The sequence below is a fragment of the Microcaecilia unicolor genome, unplaced genomic scaffold, assembly GCF_901765095.1.
Source record: "Microcaecilia unicolor unplaced genomic scaffold, aMicUni1.1, whole genome shotgun sequence".
Taxonomy (NCBI): Eukaryota; Metazoa; Chordata; class Amphibia; order Gymnophiona; family Siphonopidae; genus Microcaecilia; species Microcaecilia unicolor.
Window position 1 is genome coordinate 183381 of NW_021963047.1, and position 19634 is coordinate 203014.

Consider the following 19634-nt stretch of genomic DNA (forward strand, 5'->3'; position numbering starts at 1 on the left):
CGGACGATCCCCGCCCGGTGCTCGCCGGTCACCCGCAGCTCTCTGTCCCCGCCGGCAGTGATCGTCCGCAGCAGCAGCAGCTGGTCAGGAGCGCTGGCATGGGCTGCACCTAGTGTGTGACTGAGACCTGCTGTGTTTCGTACATGCGCGTCACGTCGGTCAGCGTTCATTTATATTGTAGGATGATGCATCCACAATTTCCTGTATAGAACTCAGTTGATTATTTGAACTAAATTTGAGTATTCTTCATGTCTAAGGATATTATTTTAATTTCATCTTTTGCTTGTACTGCCTTTCTCTCAGTCACTTCTGAAGTTTAACTTCCAGGGCCTGAATATTTTTTAAAATATAAGATTCAGTAGACAGAAAGTTTGTATTTTTTTTTTTTTCAACAAACAACCAAACCAAAAAAAACCATCTATCTATGACATCTGGTAATTGGTGGAGAAAAGTCTTAGTATGTTCCTGTAAAACTGCTTATCAAAATACCTTTACCTCTTCTAAAGAACATGGGGTTCACACCAGGTCCTTCCACATTCCCTGTACTTTTTTTTTGTTTGTTTTTTTTGTGCTATATAGCTCTTTTCATTTTGGGGTTCCTTTTCCTTGCATATGTGGTCTGGGTTATAATACCATGATGAGCCTTAATTTACAAGCACCCATAGAGTTTCTTTCCTTGTGTTTTTTTTTTTTTAATAACCCCTCCTAGGTCACCTGATCATAGTTCTCTCAACTGGGGCTCATGCACCAGGTTTGTTCCAGAACACTTCACTTACAAGCAGATGATCAAAAGCCCTGCGCTGTTCCAAACAGCGCTCTAAAAATAGCGCTGGAACAGCGCGGGACGTTATTGGACCTATGATCAGAAATAATAACATGCAAATTTAAGCATGCAATTATCTCTGATTATGGAGTAAAAGTGTGGGAGGATTGTGTCTGAGTGCGCACAGTCCTCCCACACTTTGACAGGTCTAGGCTGTCAAAAGCCCAGACCTGTCAAACACAGGGGCTGGAGGTCCATGGGACCAGCAGACCCCAACTACCCTTGCCCCGAGCAAGGCAAAACGGGGTCCGGTCCCCCCCCCCCCCCCCCCCCCGACACAGGTTCATGGAGGGCTGGAGATGTGGTGGGTCTCCAGCCTCCCCAACCCCCCCCCCCCCAGGCATTTTTAAAAGTCCATGGTGGCCCAGTGGGGACCGAGCTGACCCTCACCCCTCAGTGACACGGGGGCTGGAAGTCCCTGCCCTCCTCCCCCGGACACACTTCAGGGAGGGCTAGAGATCCAGTGGATCTCCAGCCCCCCTCCAGCATTAGCAAGGGGTCCCTGGTGGTCCAGTGGGCCGCTGTCCCTCTACCCCCCTACCTTTTGGAGGAGGGAGGTAGCCTGCCTCTCTCTTCTTCCTTCGATGCCACCTGCAAAATGGCGGTGCCAAGCCCTGCCCAGTGTATCCAGGGATGTGCTGGGCAGAGCTTCACACCATATAAGGGAGAAACTCCCTTATATGGTGTGAAGCCCTGCCCAGCGCATCCCAGGATACTGGGCGGGGCTGGGCACTGTCATTTTGCAGTTGGCGTCGAAGGAAGATGAGGGAAGCAGGCTACCCCCCTCCTCCAACTCAAGGGGGGGTAGAGGGATTGACAGCAGCCCACTGGACCACCAGGGGGACCCCTTGCTAATGTTGGGGTGGGGGGGCTGGATACCCACCGGATCTCTAGCCCTCCCTGAACTGTGTCGGGGGGGGGGGGGACCGGAGGACCGCTGGATCTTCAGTCCCCCTGTTGCTGGGGGAGGGATCGGGTCGTCGGTCACCCACTGGGCCACCAGGGACTTTTTAGAAATGTTGGGGGGTGGGGGGGAGAGGGGGCTGGAGACCCACCGGTTCTCCGACCATCTCTGAACCTATGTCGGGAGGGGGGGGTGGGGTCGGGGGGGACAGGAGGTCCACTGGAACTCCAGCCCCCTGTTGCTAGGGGGAGGGGAGGCGTCTGTTCCTGGGGTTGCTTTGTTGGGGGGAATGGGGGCCTGCTTGTATGCAAATGCATGCTGGACAGGGCTCACTATTCATGCCCCAGTGGTCTGCAAACCCTAACGCCAGCTCTGGCTGGCGTAGGGTTTGCCACAGCCAACAAGCCAATCTTTGGCACGCTGGTCACTGATCATTGGGGATGAATAGTTTTAGCGTGTATTTGCATGCTATTTGCGCTGAGAGCTCTGTTTTACATGCATTCGCATGCTAGTTGTGTTCAGAGCCCATGAGCGCGTTGTTTCACGTGCTTGGGGACTCTAATCATGGGGCGGTAGCAAACGCAGGTGCTAGTATGGTGCTAACAACCTCTAGCGCTGGCGTTTGTTTCTGATCATCTGTATGTTAGAGCATAAACCTGGCAGTAGGTGTTCTCATCTTGTGGAAACTTGGACTTGTTCCCCACCAGAAGTGTGTAAAAGTTGCCTTTGCAGTATCTTTGGCTGGCCGACCAAAATGGCTTGTGTATACAGCACTTCTAAAACAAGTTCTTTAATAACCTTTTTTTTCTGTCAGCAACAGATCTACCATCAGAAAAAGACTTTCAGAAAACTCTCCAAATGTTAGAACCCCATATTTCCTTTCTAGAAGATTTGACCAAAATGGGAGGAGCAATGCGATCAGTTCTGACCCAGGCTTTAACTAACCAGCAACTCTACAAAGATCTTTGCTCTGGTGAGTGAAATGGAATTCCTAGTTCCCCTTGTATTAATATACTATATGCACATATCTGTATTTGGTTAACTGATGTAAAGTTGCACATGCTAGCCTGAGATCCACAAAGCCAAAATGGTGATAACTTGGATGAAGTGCCTGTGTTGAGCTGTCATTACAAGGTAGCTCTTATTTTGTTTGAAGTTCCATAGCGTCCCACAGATCAATCCAGAGTCTGGTGGGTTATGTCCCTCTGCCAGCAGGTGGAGATAACTTCCGAGGTTCACTATATGTGGTCATGTGTAGCCATCCAAACCTCAGTATTCTCTCTATCTAGCAGGTGGAAGGTTATAACTCTGCAGCTCTGGATTCTGGGCTCCTCACCCGTTCCCTCGGGCCGAGTTGAGGGCTCACTGCAGTGGTGAGCAGGGTACATCCGGTGGGGCCAGGTCCCTCCCTTCCTCCCCCCTCCTGCTGGAACCCCTCTTTTTCCTTTTTCAGCCTCACGTGAGTCTTCTGTAAAAAAAAAAAAAGAGAGGATTTCTTTTATTATTAGCGTTTGGCACTCACAGTAAGAAGGGCTTCGTTCTAGCCAGGGGGGTTCGTATGGGTAAATTCCTCGTTTCTGGCGGGGGGGGGGGGGGGGGGGGGGGGGGGGGAAGCCCTGGTACTTCGGTTGAAGCACATGGCTGCTCCCTCGGAGACAGTTAAATGCTGCTCCTGGTGTGGGAGCCTGAGAGCAGCGTTGGGAGCATGCTTAGCCTGCCCTCGCAGCTCCCTGTCTGGGGAGCGAGTATAGGAGGCGTGGGACCGCTCGTTTCAGGACAGGGAGTCGGCAGCGCCATTGTTTAGTTGCTCTGGTCCTGCTTCTTCCCACCCTCCAGAGGATGATTTTGGCGCTGTTTCACGAGCGCCGCTAACGTTTTCAGCCGCAGCCTCTTCTCCTGGTTCTCTCTTTATCTCCAAACACGGGAGACAGCGGGGGAGCGTCGGATTCTGGGACAACGTCGCGCCTCACATGTGCTGCTGCTCTGGGGCTGGACTCCTCCAGCGCCATTATGAATCCCTTCCTTTGCGTGTCTGAGCGGGGGGAGGCAATGGCGGCAGGGACTTCAGCTTCAGCAGCATCTTCTGCTTAGACAGATGACATGCAGATTTCTCCAGATTTTGTGCTTTTAATGCACAAGGCGTTCCTCCTTAAGAGATCTGGAATAGCCCCCTCAGTGGCATCTCCGGAAGAAGTAGCCGCCTCCCCTCCTTTAGTGGCCAAACGTCCACGTATTGAGTCGCGAGGCCTGGATGCTAGTGTGTTCAGAGGTAGATGATGGCCAATTGTCAGGAGTTTCCCATCTGGCCCAGTCAGATTCTTTGGAAGAGGGCGAATTGGCCTCAGCAGGGGAAGATGATCCCACGGCGGCGCATTTATTCCGCCAGGAAGAGCTGCCAGCTCTGATAGTGCGGGCTATGGAGGTTTTGAACATCTCCGTTCCGGACAGCGGTCTCCCTTCTTCGTTAGCCCCCTCTATTATGTCTGTGACTAAGCGGCCCCCCAGGACCTTTCACATTCATGAGGCAATGAAGGCGCTCATTGCAGCACAGTGGGACACGCTGGAGGCAGGGTTGCGCGTGGCCAGGGTCCATGGCGCGCCTCTATTCGCTTCCTGAGACAGAACGGGAGGTGTTCCGTCTTCCTGCAATGGATCACTGCGGTTACTAAGAAGACTACGTTGCCTGTACAGCTCTTAAGGATCCTCAGGACAGAAAATTGGAGTCTTCCTTGAAAATGTCTTCTGAAGTGGCAGCCTTGTGTATACAGGCTTCCATTTGCGGTTCCTATGTGGCCAGAGCGTGTTTTTCCTGGGTGCAGAAGGCAGCCTCCCTAGAGAAGCTCGTTGAAGTTTTGCCTTCGCTTAAGGCCGGCCTGGCTTACCTGGTGGATTTGCTTTATGATCTGCTTTGAGCCTCGGCGAAGGAGGCTTCTCACTCAGTGACGGCTCGCTGCTGGTTGTGTCTTCGTCACTGGTCTACAGATATGGCGTGTAAATCTCGTTTGGTGTGTTTACCATTCAGTGGCAAGTTTCTGTTTGGGGAGGATTTAGACAAGATTGTCAAGGTCTTGGGGGATTCTAAAGGCCGTCGTTGGCCTGAGGACAAACCTCGTTCTGCTCCTCGTTCGGGCAACTCCCGGACCCGATTTAGGGATGCCCGCCGTTATCGTCCGTGCAGATCTGGATCTTTCGTGAAACTGCGCTTTCCTCAGAAGCAACAGCCGTTTCATGGGGAACGCCGTCCCGGCGGCGCTTTTTTGAGACCAGCCGCTGGAGCTTGTGCCCAGTGATGGGGCCTTGGCCCATCTCCCGGTGGTGATAGTGGGACGGCTGTCCCATTTCCTCCGAGGATGGGCCGGGGCGACATCAAACGAGTGGGTCTTGGAGGTCATCCGGGAAGGATACAAACTGGAATTTTATCGGCCCCTGGCAGAGTCTTTCGTGGAGTCTCCTTGCAAAGCTCCACACAAGGTAGCAGCGGTCAGGGAGACTCTAAGAAATCTGATCCAACTCAGCGCAGTAGTTCCCATGCCTGTGGAACAGCAGGGTTTAGGCCGATACTCCATTTACTTCGTGGTGCCCAAAAAAGGGGCATCATTTCGGTTGGTACTTGATCTAAAGGGTGTGAACAGAGCTTTAGGAGTGCATCACTTTTGGATGGAAACTCTTCGGTCAGTCATGGCCGCGGTTCGATTAGGGGAGTTCCTCACCTCCTTCGATGTCAAGGAGGCTTACTTGCACATTTTCATTTGGCCACCTCATCAGAGGATGAGATCAGAGTACCAAGGGAAGAAGTATAGATGGAGAAAAGAAGAGGTCCTAGGACAGATCCCTGAGGTGTACACCAACTGACAGTGGGATAGAAGTAGAGGAGGATCCACCAGAGTAACTTAGTGCCTAATCCTATCCTTGTAATCTACAATCAGTCTAGAAAACACTGTAGTAAGAAACACCCTAACTGTAGGTCATATACCTGCTAGACAATGCCAATATATGCCATCAGAACACTACTATGGTTTCAGACCAGAACCAAATGGCTAACATTCGTCGGCCCAAGAAACCCCGTTACCTTTTGAGATTACCCAAGCAAATTTTCCCTTTGGAACATAAGTCTCAACTCACTCCTGTCCTACCATTTGTATCAATGCCAGGTATGTGGGGAACAAGGCTCTCTTACTCATGGATCTGCTAGAATCTTCATATCTCGACTTTCTATTTATCTCAGAAACATGACTCACAGAAGCTGGTAGTCTGATATTGCTTCAATCTGTTCACCCAGTTATGTTATTCACTCTCCAAGACAGGGTGAAAAAGGCTTCGGACTTGCTCTATATTTAAGAGAATTTTTCCACATATCTTTAGTTCTGGGTTTTCCCTGAACTGAAATAGTTGCTGTGCAAATTCTGCGATGGTTCAAAAGATGCAAATCAAATCGTCCTACTCCTCATTTACCATCCTCCGGGAGCTTGGTCCAAGGCAGAACCTCGACTTTTCTTCCTGCAATTCTTCACAGTCCGCATGTGTTTTAACAGCTTTGAATAGTTTGTGTCATCTGCAAATTTAATCACCTCGCTCGTCGTTCTGATTTCCAGATCATTTATAAATATGTTAAATAGCACCAGTCCCAGTACAGATCTCTGCGGCACTCCACTATTCATCCTCCTCCATTGAGAAAAATGGCCTTTTAACCCTACCTTCTGTTTTCTGTCCAATAACCAATTGCTAATCCACAACAGAACATTTCTTCTATCCCATTATTCTTTATTTTTCTCAGGAGTCTCTCATGAAGAACTTTGTCAAAAGCTTTCTGAAAATGTCAATACACTATATCAACCAGCTCACCTTTATCCACATGTTTATTCACACCTTCAAAGAAATGAAACAGATTGGTGAGGCAAGACCTCCCATGGCTGAATCCATGTTGACTCTGTCCCATTAAACCATGTTTGTTTAAGTGTTCTGTAATTTTATTCTTTATAATAGTTTCTACTATTTTCCCCGGCACTGAAGTCAGCCTTACCAGTCTGCAATTATTCTGATCACCCCTGGTACCCTTTTTATGTTCAATAGTTTTTATTAAAGAAGATGCAGTTTAACATTGTAATTGAGTATTGTACACAATCCTCTTTATCACACCGCTTGTTAACAATAACCAATTCTAACATCAACAACAAAATACTTTTATTATTATTGTTCTTTCCCCTCCTGGTACCCTTTTTAAAAATCAGCATCACATTGGCCACCCTTCAGTCCTCAGGTGCTACAGTTGACTTTAATGACAGTTTACAGATCACTAGTAGCAGATCAGCAATTTCATTTGAGTTCTTTCAATACCCTGGGGTGTATACCATCCTGTCCGGGTGATCATTCTTTAACTTATCAGTTTGGCTTGGTACATCTTCCCAAGTTCACCAAGATTTTTCAGTTCTTCTGCATTGTCACCTCCCAGAGTTGGTTGATATGAGATGAGTATGATAGTGATAAGTCTGGAATGACCCCCGAGTACTCTGGCTTCTGATTCTACTGAGAAGGTTCTGTTGTTGGGACCTTGATTCCTTGATTCTGGAACCATAGGATTTTATTCTTTTGTGCATTTGTTTGTTTGTTTATCTCAGCCCAGATCTGAATGGTGTTCATCCTGGTAGGTACTGATTGGATTGGGTCCTGACGTGGGGATGTCAGTGGTAGGAGCATGATGTCGTCAGTGTATGATAGTAGTAGCTTGCCTAATCCCAGGTGTATTGAGTTAAGGGAAGACATGAAGAAGTTGAACAAAATAGGAGAGAGTGGGGATCCTTGAGGGACATCACATTTCGGAATCCAGTAATTGGAGAAGTGTTTGTTTTGTTTTACTGAGTAGCTTCGATTTGAGAGGAATTCTTTAAACCATTTGTAGACTGTACTTGTTACTCCTATCTGATTTAGTTGTTCAGGTAACATTGCAAGATGTATTGCATCAAACTCCACTGAAATGTTGAACTGAAGTAGTAGGACCTGATACCCCTTACTAAGGTGGTGTTTGACGTATGTTGTTAGGGTTAGAAGCAGGGTTTCGGTACTGTGCTGTAATCATGACCTCTGCCCCTGGGGAGAGGACTACACTTCAGCCTTAGAGAAGTTCTCCTTTCTTGGAGAAAACCTCTTTGACTTTCTTTAACCTTATACCTATGCCCCCTTATCAGAGAGGCTGCAATATGCAAGGCTAAACTTTCAGACATTTATTCCCTGGATAAAATAATTTGGATTAAAGAACACAGGAACAGATACACCATTAGCCAATCATATATTTATCATAGAAGCTTATTTATTACAAATAGGAAAATAGACATCTAATTGCTGCTTTGCTAATTACAATTCATAAGTAGTACATACAAATAGCCTGAGTTTCAGCCGGGCTGCATCAACCTCTTTCAGGGGGTGAGTAGCCTTTTTTTCGCCCTCACCATTGAGCCATTTTTGACATCAGCTGTTTTCCCCTTCATGTCCCAGAAGATTCCCAGTGGCTTGAAGTGCTGTTCCCAGTATAATAGGGTCATCTCTGGGACTAATCCCCATAACTGGTGTCATCAGTGTTTTGGGCCAGACCATGACATTCCTTATGTTCTCTGCCTGTATATACAAAAGAGGAGCTAGAGAGATCCAACACCAAAAAAAAAAAAAAAAATTTTGATGTCGTGTCCAGTCCATTGATGTCGACATTGAAGCATTGGCCATGATAGCTGCAGCGGCTACTTCTGACACGGGGAGTGCACTGGCATCAGGGTGTCCATATGCCTCAATATCAGGCACTGTGATAGTTCTTGGGACTGATCTGTGTCACACCTGACACCAAGGAGGTGTGAGGATTTGATATTGTCTTCATTGGTACCACTGGACTCTGATGCTTGGCTCTGGTCCAAGTTTAAAACCAGCAAGCATCGGTCCTGCTTGAAGCATAGTACTGGGGCATCTGAAGCATCTGGGGCATCGACTGTTAGAGGAACGCTCCTTCTCTTGTGGAGTTGCTGACACTCAGCCGTCATGCAGTTGGGCTGCAGCATCTGATTTGGCACCGACATTCTCCACATTGGTTCAGCCCCACCTTTGCTGATGCCTTCCTTTGACTACCAGGTCCAGGCCATGCTCGGGGAGAAAGAAGCTGGTGGGCTTGTTGCAGTAGAGTGCTTTGGCATTGAGGGCACTTGTGTCCACCACAGCACAGCTCCAGTCTTCCTTGGAGGACCAGGCTTTGCCATGGAGCAGCCTCCATCCAATGCCTTTGTCTCAGTGGGCATCAGAGTCGGGGCCATTCCATGCGATGACCCACTAGGTGTTAAGGGAGCAATCTTTCCCATCTCTGGACAGCCTTGTTCACTTTATGCAAGGTTTGTTGTTGATAAAGCCCCTTATCAGACCTCTCACTGTCATTTGTCAGCTGATGAAAGCTCCTTTTGAGCCACTTGATTCCTGTCATCTGAAGAACCTGGAAGTACTTTAGGTGGTCGTCACTTCAGCTTGCAGGGTCGGTGAGCTTCTGGCCCTAGTAGGGGATCCATCTTACACAAAGTTTCATCACAGAGTAGTTATCTACACACACCCTAAATTCCTTCCTAGGATGGTGTTGGAGTTTCATATTGTCCTGCCAACATTCTTCCCAAAACTGTATGCCCATCCTAGTGACAGAGCACTGCACACCTTGGTCTGTAAGTGAGCCTTAGCCTTCTGTTTGGAGCGGATTAAGTACCATGGATAGTCTACCCAACATTTGGTTTTTTTTTTTTTGATCCAAACAGGATGAGGGTAGCCATTGGCAAACACACTTTTCCTTGTCATCAAGCAGATGCGGCCATTACAGATGGGTTGCGTCCATCAACCAGCAGAGGGAGATAGAGAGCACACTTTTTCAGTGCCTCATACCAGCTTGCTCTACTGCCTCTCTTCAGTATTCTCTATCTCCCCTAGCAGAGTGGCTACAGCTTCTCCGAGCTCCATCTAAAATCTGCCTGGAGGTTGCTCCTGTGCTTTTGCCAGTTGTTAGCAGGGGTATTGGAGGCTATAGCAGCTTCACTTTAAAGGCACATAGGTTCGCCCTTTCCCTGCCTTACCCATACCTCCATGGATGTGGACACATTGCTTAGCTTTCCCTGTCCTTCCCCACCAACAGTGGATGCAGGCACATAGGTTCGCCCTTTCCCTGCCTTTCCCACTCACCTGAGCCTCCGGAGTTCTATTTACCTCTGCTTTCTTCACAGCGTTAAACAAACAAAAAAAAAAAGGAACAGAGGTTTTTCCTTGCCTTTTTCTGTGGGACCAGAGCTGTGATTCTCGGTCCAGTGAGGTAAGAGTGTTTTCTGACTCCTCTGGGTGGGCCCGCGATCGGGGCGATTTGGCGCAAACCACCATTTTGAATTTTACCGCCGTTTTCGGCGATGGCTGCGGAGACAGTAAAGCGCTGTTCCAAGTGTGGCAAGTGCAGATCAGCAGCGGGGCTCTGTAAATCGTGCTATACAGACGTTAGAGCCGGCCCGAGCATGGCGAGTGACGATTCTTCGTGCTCTGAGCTGGCAGCGGATGCCATTTTGAATTTACCACATGGCGCGAACTCTGCTGAGACGGAGAGTCCTGAGACCGGGGGGAGTGAGGCTGATATGAGAGCTACTAGCCCCGGCAGAGATCCGGGTGCCCAGGGTGAGTTTTTCTCACCTGATTATGTCTTACTAATGCATAAAGCATACATGCTTAAAAGAGCTCTCCCACAAAGCCCTGCAGGGGCCTTTTCTAATGCCCCCCCCCCCGGTGGATTCTAGCCTGGGTATGCCCTCTGAGGCGTTATTCCCTGATAATTGGTAGAATATGAAGCGCAAAAGGGCTCTTTCCCCTTCAGAGAGTGCTGCACCTCCATTTCCCTCCCCCCCCTCCCCCCCCCCCCCCGGTCGGGCTGCGAGGATTTGGAGGACTCTGGCAGACCTTCATGGTCTGAGGAGCCAGAGTCTGGTGCAGAAGTGACTCAGGATCTGGACGATCCCACCGCGGTGAGGATTTTCCACTGTGATGAGCTGCCAGCACTTATTTCTGATGCCCTGCAGGCTCTCTCTATTGAGGACCCTGCCAGTGGCACAGCCTCCTCTGTGAATCCTAGGATGGCTAGTACCAAAAAGCCTGCTGGAGCCTTTCCTTTGCACGACTCCATCCAAGAGCTTATTTCGGCTCAATGGGCTGACCCCGAGGGACCTTTGAAAGTTTCCAGGGCTATGGGACAATTATACCCTCTGAGTAAGGAGCATATGGCTCGCTTTGCTATGCCTAAAGTGGATGCCCTAGTCAAAGCTGTGACAAAGAGAACTACCCTCCCTATTGAAGGAGGTGTTGCCCTGAAGGATATTCAAGACCGTAGACTGGAATCAGCAGTTAAACGGTCATTTGAAATTGCAGGTCTCACTATTCGGGCGTCTGCATGCAGTTGTTATGCTGCTAGAGCCTGCCTGGCTTGGTTGCAACAGGCAGTGGAACAGCCCGGTGATGGAGCGGTGCCCTTTTCAGATGTGGCTTCGCAGATGGAGTCGGCCTTGTCCTTTCTTGCTGATGCCCTTTATGATATTGTCAGAGCTTCGGCTAAATACATGGCAGTAGCAGTGGCGGCTCGCCGTCTTCTTTGGCTACGGCATTGGGCGGCGGACATGGCATCTAAGCAAAGGTTGGTGAAGTTGCCCTTTCAAGGCCTTCTCCTCTTTGGTGAGGAGTTGGAGAAAATTGTGAAGGGCCTGGGTGAGGCTAAACCCCAGCGCTTGCCTGAAGATAGGCCTCGGCCTTCCTCTGAGGGTGTGGCGGTCCACTCCTCTTACAGACCTCGCTTCCGTGAAGCTCGAAGGTACTGCCCGGGGCGTTCTGCTGGGTTCACTTCTCGTGCCCGTTTTCAGCAGAGGAACTCCTTTCGCTCGGACAAACGTTCCACAGCCACTGGCTCAAGGCCTGGAGTTCAGAGGCGACCCTCTCAATGATGGTGCCCCGGCCCTCTCCTCGAGTCCTGTCATCGGAGGACGTCTTTCCCTCTTTGCCGAGGAGTGGGCCAACATTTCCTCAGATCAGTGGGTCTTGGACCTGATCAGAGACGGTTACAGAATAGAATTCGACGCCCCTGTAAGAGACGTGTTTGTGGAGTCCCGATGCGGTTCTGCCGCCAAACGGGCGGCGGTAGAGGAGACTTTGCAAGGTCTGATTCAGATAGGGGCCGTTTCCCCGGTATCTCCCGCCGAACACGGCTGCGGCCGCTACTCCATCTACTTTGTGGTGCCGCGAAAAGGAGGGTCTTTTAGCCCTATTCTGGACTTAAAAGAATTAAACAAGTCCCTGAGAGTGCGGCATTTTCACATGAAAACCCTGCGTTCCGTCATTGCGGCGGTACAGCCAGGAGAGTTTCTCACATCTCTGGACCTGAAAGAAGCTTACTTGCACATACCAATTTGGCCCCCGCACCAGAAGTTTCTGAGGTTTGCGGTGATGGGAAAGCAGTTCCAGTTCCGGGCCTTGCCTTTTGGCCTCGCCACAGCTCCCCGCACCTTTTCGAAGGTTGTGGTGGTAGTAGCTGCCTTTCTAAGGCGAGAGGGTATTCGGGTTCACCTGTACCTGGACGACTGGCTCATTCGAGCAAACTCTGCTGCAGAGAGTCAGCATGTAACAGCCAGAGTGGTCTCAGTACTTCAATCTCTGGGCTGGGTCGTCAATTTGGCCAAAAGTCACCTGACCCCCTCGCAGTCACTAGAATATTTGCGGGCCAGGTTCGACACAGCCTTGGGGTATGTGTACCTACCCGAGCAAAGGTGGTGCAAGCTTCAGAATCAGGTCCGTCTGCTCCTGAGGATGCCCCGTCCGTGAGCTTGGGACATTGTCCAGCTGCTTGGATCGATGACGGCCACCATGGAACTGGTGCCCTGGGCGAGAGTGCACCTGAGACCTTTACAGTATGCTCTACTCCAAAGATGGTCTCCAGTATCTCAGGATTATCAATGCAGACTCTCTTGGCTCCCTGCAGCCCGACTCAGTATGGAGTGGTGGCTCTCAGACAGCATGCTGCGGCGAGAAATGCCGCTGGCGCTCCCCAATTGGTGCCTAGTGGTGACAGATGCCAGCCTGAAAGGCTGGGGCGCAAATTGCAAGGGGAAGCATGCCCAGGGTCTATGGACACCCGAGGAGTCGGAGTGGTCCATCAACCGTCTAGAGTTGAAAGCGGTGTTTCAGGCGTTTCTGGCTTTTCAAGTGACCCTGGAAGGATTGGCTGTCAGAGTGATGTCGGACAACACGACAGCAGTGGCCTACATAAATCGACAAGGCGGCACTCAGTGCAGAGCTCTAGCCGCGCAGTCCGAACAAATTTGCCACTGGGCCGAGCTGCATCTACAGTTTCTGTCGGCAGCTCACATTGCAGGTCAGAGCAACGTGCAAGCCGATTATCTAAGCAGGCATCAGATCGATCCAGCGGAGTGGGAACTTGCAGACGAAGTATTCCTGCAGATATGTGCCAAGTGGGGCAAGCCCGTGATGGATCTAATGGCGACAAGCATCAATGCCAAAGTCCCGTGCTTTTTCAGCAGACGGGGAGATCCTTGCTCGGCGGGGTTGGATGCCTTGGCTCAACCCTGGCCTCCGGGCCTACTGTATGTGCTCCCTCCGTGGCCCTTGATAGGGCAAGTGCTCCTGCGGATTTGGCTGCATCCAGGAGAAGTGGTTCTCGTCGCCCCGGATTGGCCCAGGAGGCCTTGGTTTAGCCTCAGATGCTTGTAGAGGATCCCCTTCAGTTACCTCTGGTTCCCAACCTGTTGTCACAGGGTCCGGTGACCATGGAGGATGCCGGCCGATTTGGTCTTACGGCCTGGCGATTGAGAGGGCGCAATTGAGAGACAAAGGCTATTCCAATAAAGTAATTACCACTCTCCTGCAAGCCCGCAAGCGTTCCACTTCTGTGGCTAATGCCAGGATTTGGCGCCAGTTTGAAGTCTGGTGTGCTTCCAAAGAGATCACACCTCTGCGGGCTCCTGTCTCGCCGATTCTGGTCTTTTTGCAGGATGGTGTACAAAAAGGCTTGGCCTATAATTCCCTGCGGGTGCAAATGGCAGCATTGGCCTCCCTGCGTGGAAAGGTTGAAGGCGTGTCTTTAGCTGCTCATCCGGATGTGGCACGGTTTCTTAGAGGGGTGCTTCGGCTCCGTCCTTCCGTGCGTGCACCTTGTCCAGCTTGGAACCTGGGGCTAGTGCTGAAAGCCCTTCAGGGTGCTCCCTTTGAACCGCTTCGGCATGCTTCAGAGACAGATTTGACACTGAAGGCCATCTTTTTAGTGGCCATTACTTCGGCGAGACGGGTGTCAGAGCTCCAGGCGCTGTCCTGTAGAGACCCTTTTCTGCAATTTTCAGAGTCCGGGGGCATGGTTCGGACCGTGTCTTCCTTCTTGCCTAAGATGGTTTCAACGTTTCACCTAAACCAACCTATTTTCTTGCCCTCCTTTGTCAAGGAGGAGTTTCCAGAATCTTTTGGGCAATTGCACCTGTTGGACGTGCGCAGGACTCTGCTGCAGTATCTACGAGTTACTAACTCTTTCAGGACCTCTGATCATCTGTTTGTTTTGCTATCAGGTCCTCGCAGAGAGTCTCCAGCGTCTAAAGCCACTATTGCCCGCTGGCTCAAAGAATCTATCTTTTCAGCTTATTTGCTTGCCGGCAGGCCTCCGCCTGATGCCTTTAAGGCGCATTCCACTAGAGGAATTTCCTCGTCTTGGGCTGAAAATGGAGCACTCTCTCTTCAAGAGATTTGTAGTGCAGCAACATGGGCTTCTAAGCTCTTTTGCCCGACATTACAGGCTGGATGTGGCTGCCAGGAGGGATGCACATTTTAGAGTGCAAGTGCTGGCGCGTGGTGTTGCTTGTTCCCACCCTATCTAGGGATTGCTTTGATACATCCCATCTGTAATGGCTGCATCTGCTTGATGACAAGGAAGGGAAAATTAGGTTCTTACCGTGATAATTTTCTTTCCTTTAGTCATAGCAGATGCAGCCATGATCCCTCCCTGTCTGATTGCTATCTGCTGTAAATCTATTTCAGGTTCTGTTCATGTTTCCTGGGGATTCCGTCCTTGGGAGAAAGTCGGAAAACAGTCTTCAGGATTCTTGTTCAATTAAAGGAGGATGACTTAATTCCCTCCAGTTTCATGTTTTGGAGGATGAGTTTATTCCCTCCGGGAGGATGAGTTTATTCCCTCCAGTTATGTCTCAGTGGAGGATGAGTTTATGCCCTCCGGGAGGATGTTTCATTCCCTCCATTCTGAGTTAATGCCCTTTGTTGTAGGGCCATCGTTCGCTGTGAGGAAAGCTCATGTTATTCCCATTGTGGTTTGCCATACTGCTTTGGAAGCTTCAAATACTGAAGAGAGACATTGGAGCAAGCTGGTATGAGGCACTCAAAAAGTGTGCTCTCTATCTCCCTCTGCTGGTTGATGGACACAACCCATCTGTAATGGCTGCATCTGCTATGACTAAAGGAAAGAAAATTATCACGGTAAGAACCTAATTTTCCCATTCAGTTGGCTTATAGATTGCATTTCTTTTGTTTATGCCAGGCTGGGCTGGGCAGAAACTGTTTGTCTAGAATCCAGCTCCACCCTCCTAGGCCCATTATTTCTATTCAATGGTGCATCTTCACAACCAGTTTGTATATAGTTTCAGGTTCATTGGTTTCTTGAGACTTGCCATTGCAAGTCCCTATTGTCCTAGCTTTGTTTGTTTTTGGTGAGCCTGGTAACTAGGGATTCCCAGTTGTGAGAATATTATGGCCTTCTTGTCCTCAGAGAAAGCGAAGTTACTTAAATGTACCAGGTATTCTCCGAGGACAGTAGGCCAATTATTCTCACAAACCATCCCTCCTCTCCTTTGAGATTTTTCAAGCTATGTTGTTATATATGTATTTCTCTTCCAGAATTGGTGATCACCATTGTGGAAAATGTAAGCCACATTTTCCACAGTGGAGGAGTGGCCTAGTGGTTAGAGTGGTGGACTTTGGTCCTGGGGAACTGAGGAACTGAGTTCGATTCCCGGCACAGGCAGCTCCTTGTGTCTCTGGGCAAGTCACTTAACCCTCCATTGCCCGCCGCATTGAGCCTGCCATGAGTGGGAAAGCACGGGGTACAAATGTAACAAAAAACAAACAAACATTGAGCCTGCAAATAGGTGGGAAAATGTGATACAAATGCTACAAATAAATATTGCTTGTCCTGCACTCGCACATTGGGTGGTAAGGCACCTGCGCATGCACTGTGGGATGCTGCCAAATGTCTTTTAGAGACAGTACGCTGGACATCATACGCACCTGGTTCCATCAGATGATGTCACTCAGTTGTAAGAATATTTGGCCTGCTGTCTTCGAAGAATACCTGCTACAGGTAAGTAACTTTGTTTTATGGAACACATATCTCAAACAATCCAGGAACGCACTGTCCACGTGGTCCATGTTTCGCCAAACTGCATCAGGGAAGGTGGGCAGCTGAAAAGCAAACAAAAACTTTTTGTTTGAGGTTTTTCTTCTTTGGCCTCTACAAGTGATACCACAAGAAGTACCTCACATCCTCCTGGCATCAAGAAGGCAGTCCACTAGGAGACTTTAAAATTTTAAATGGAAAGTTTTTATTTTGAAATTGACACATCAATAAGCACCCATTTTAAGTGTCCAACTCATATGTTGCTGGAATCCCTCTAACCTTTGTTCAACTTAGATTCAGAAATAAGTTGTCAGTGTCCATCTTAGTACTATAGCAGCTTACCATGACTATAAGGAAGAGACTGTCCATAGCCTTTGATATTGGGGTCCTGAAAGGTCTGATGCCTCAAATTTCCAGTAACAAGTCCACTAGCTTTATGAAATCTAAATGTAGTCCTTTCCCAGCAGATACGACCTCCTTTTGAACCCGTGGAGTCCACTACTCAGAAATTCCTGACTTGGAAAGTGCTGTTCTTGGTAGCAGTCACCTCTGCTAGAAGAGAAACAGTGTTTCTTGCTTTAGTTGTCTGTGCCTATTTTATATTCAGTTGCACCCGCACAAGGTAATTTTGAAGCTCTGAACTATTAACATCTTATCCAAGACCCTTGTGCACATAGTTGTATAAAGGCATGTCATCTACTGAACTGTAAGCGTGCTTGCATATTTACAAGGGGATATAACTTTACCATAAACCATCCTAGTTGTTCCTATTGTCCTAGTCTAACAAACTGTTCCTAAGGCAAGAATGAATAACTGGATAACAGATTGTATTTTGCTTTATTATGACCAAATAGGTCATTAGGTCAGATGAAGTTAACTCATCAGCTTAATGGCATAGAGTGAATGTTTTCTCCTTAGCACATCAGCATCAACGGATAAGATTTGCAACAGCCATGTAACCCTTGGTAGTACTTCCACAGCCCAGTTTTGCCTAGATAGTACTTCTGGAAAGAACGGTATTTTGCAGCATAGCTTATTCAGCTCATCTATCCTGATCTGAAGGACGGGTTTCTGGTTTCTTAAGAGAAAGGGAAATGGGACTTGATATACCGCCTTTCTGAGGTTTTTGCAACTACATTCAAAGTGGTTTACATATATTCAGGTACTTATTTTGTACCAGGGGCAATGGAGGGTTAAGTGACTTGCCCAGAGTCACAAGGAGCTGCAGTGGGAATTGATCTTGGTTCCCCAAAATCAAAGTCCACTGCACTTGGGATGCATTATGCTGAAGTTCAGAAGTATATTCCTATACTTTTTATAAGTGGGACATCCATTTCAGACTTGGGTGTAGCTTGGGAATTTCCATGCATACTCAAAATGTTATCTGTTTTCCATTTTGGTGCCTCTGCTATTCCACTCCTTTCTCATTTGATGTATATTTGATCTTGCCTTTATAATGATACATACACAGAAAGCATCAGTTTTGTGGGCTGCAAGAGTTCTTGGACAGCTTTAAGGGGTTCTTTTACCAAGTTGCGGTAAGTGAGGTGTGGTTTGTTTTTTTTGGCGCGTTCTGAGGCCCCCTTTTACCACAGCAGGTAAAAGGCTTTTTTTTTTTTTTTTTAAATGGCCGTGGTTATTTTTTTTGGGGGGGGGGAAGCACTTACCACCGCCCATTGAGGTGGCGGTAAGGGCTCCCATACTATGGTAACCGAGCAGCACTTGGCACTGCCCAATTACCGCTGGGTAAACACCTGTGCTGCAAAAATAAAAAGTATTTTTGTAGTTCCGGAAGTGACGCGTGCTAGGGTTGGGAACTACTGCTGGGCTGCTGTAGTAGCCTGGCAGTAGTTCTGGATTAGTGAGCGGTAAGCCTGCATTGGACTTACTGCCGCTTTGTAAAAGACCCCCTAAGTCATTACTCAAAATTTGTATCTTCTTAGTCTCACGTCACAGTTTATCCTGCACATAAATATAATAGCATGAACAATGAACTTTGTTAGTGCTTTTGCACTGGTGTCCAGCATGAAATAAAACAAATATAAATGTACCAATATATTGCTGTATTGAGGAGCCAATATTTAATCGGGCATCACTTTTTAAATTGAACGTTCCATGAAGCTGCCTGGGCCCGCACTGCTGTTGCTTGGGCTCTCTGGATGATGTCATCCGAGGCTTCAGTCCCAGGCACAGCCAATCAGAATGGAGGCACGGGCCCAGGCAGCTTCATGGAACGTTCATGGTGAAAATTAATATATAGGACTAGTAAAAAAGGCCCGTTTCTGTATTAAATGAAACGGGCGCTGGCAAAGTTTTCCTTGGAGTGTGTATGTTTGAGAGAGTGTGTGTGAGAGTGACTGTGTGTGAGAGAGAGAGTGAATGTGCGAGTGTGTGTGTGTGACAGAGAGAGTGAGACTGGGTGCGAGTGTGTCTGTAAGAGAGAGTGTGTGTGTGATTCTCCTCTACTACTACTACTACTATTTAGCATTTCTATAGCCCTGCCCCCCCCCTCCAGCTAGCCAGGCAGCCAGCCACGATTCTCCTGTCTCCCCTGCCCCCCCCCCCCCCCATCCAGCCACCCAGCGATTTTCCTCTCTCCCCTGCCCCCCCTCCAGCCAGCCAGCGGTTAATCGCCTTCCCGTAATTACTGGATGGAATTTTAATCAATCTTTCAAAGTTACCAAGACACGACGTATTCGGCTACCCTCACACTGATGCCTAGCACCCCTCCTCACACACATTCGGGAACTGGAGGATCGGTCTCCCCTCCCTGTGGTCCTACATCTCTCCCTCTCCCGCTCTCCTCAGTCTAGTATGTCTCCCCCTCTCGTCCCTGTCCACGATCTTACACCTCTCCCACAAACACCCCCACCATCAAACTCATACCAGAGGTTTCCCGAACAACAAACCCGCAGTCCTGACTCCAGTTGATGCGCCGAGGGGGGGTGGTGGTGCTCCTGCTCTTGATCGCCACGGACTGCCTTTTGCCGCCAGCCCTGCTGTTTCCCATAGCCATCCCCTGTGGCGACGTGATCCGTGTCCACATCTCGCCCCGCCCCCTCCCAGGTCAGCCCTGCCCCCCAGGGGTGTTTAAATCTATTACTGGAAGATAAAGAGGTGACTGTGAAGGAAAGTAGAAATGTTTTCCACGGGTAGAAAAGTGATCCCTGCAAACGATCTGTTTCCTCAACCACCATTGAAAAAAAACCCCAGCAGTGCAGAGAATTAAGCCAGCAGTCGCCATGAAGGCAGTTAGTCTTCAACAGCAAGGTGTGTAGCGTGGCTTCCCGCTTTCTCCCCTCCCATTCCTCTGTAGATCGATAATTTGCCGGTCCCGCGGTTCCCGTGTCTCTCACTGGGATCGTAACCACCTCCTGACATCAGGCAAGCAGTGTTCTAGTTCTGGTCAGTGACGTCAGCAGGTGGTTAAGATCCCAGTGAGACACATTTGAATGTTCAAGTAGCAAATT

At 49.0% G+C, this 19634-nt stretch overlaps 1 protein-coding gene across 1 annotated transcript in view; it reads left to right on the plus strand.

The window, feature by feature from the left end:
• The window catches only part of LOC115458835 (E3 ubiquitin-protein ligase UBR3-like), a gene marked incomplete at its 3' end in the record, with an annotated part of 174823 nt that overhangs the window by 74734 nt on the left and 80455 nt on the right, over positions 1 to 19634 (plus strand). Inside the window, exon 3 of the mRNA XM_030188658.1 lies at positions 2542 to 2700. Coding sequence (XP_030044518.1) covers positions 2542 to 2700 — 159 coding nt within the window. The remainder of the gene's footprint in view (positions 1 to 2541; positions 2701 to 19634) is intronic.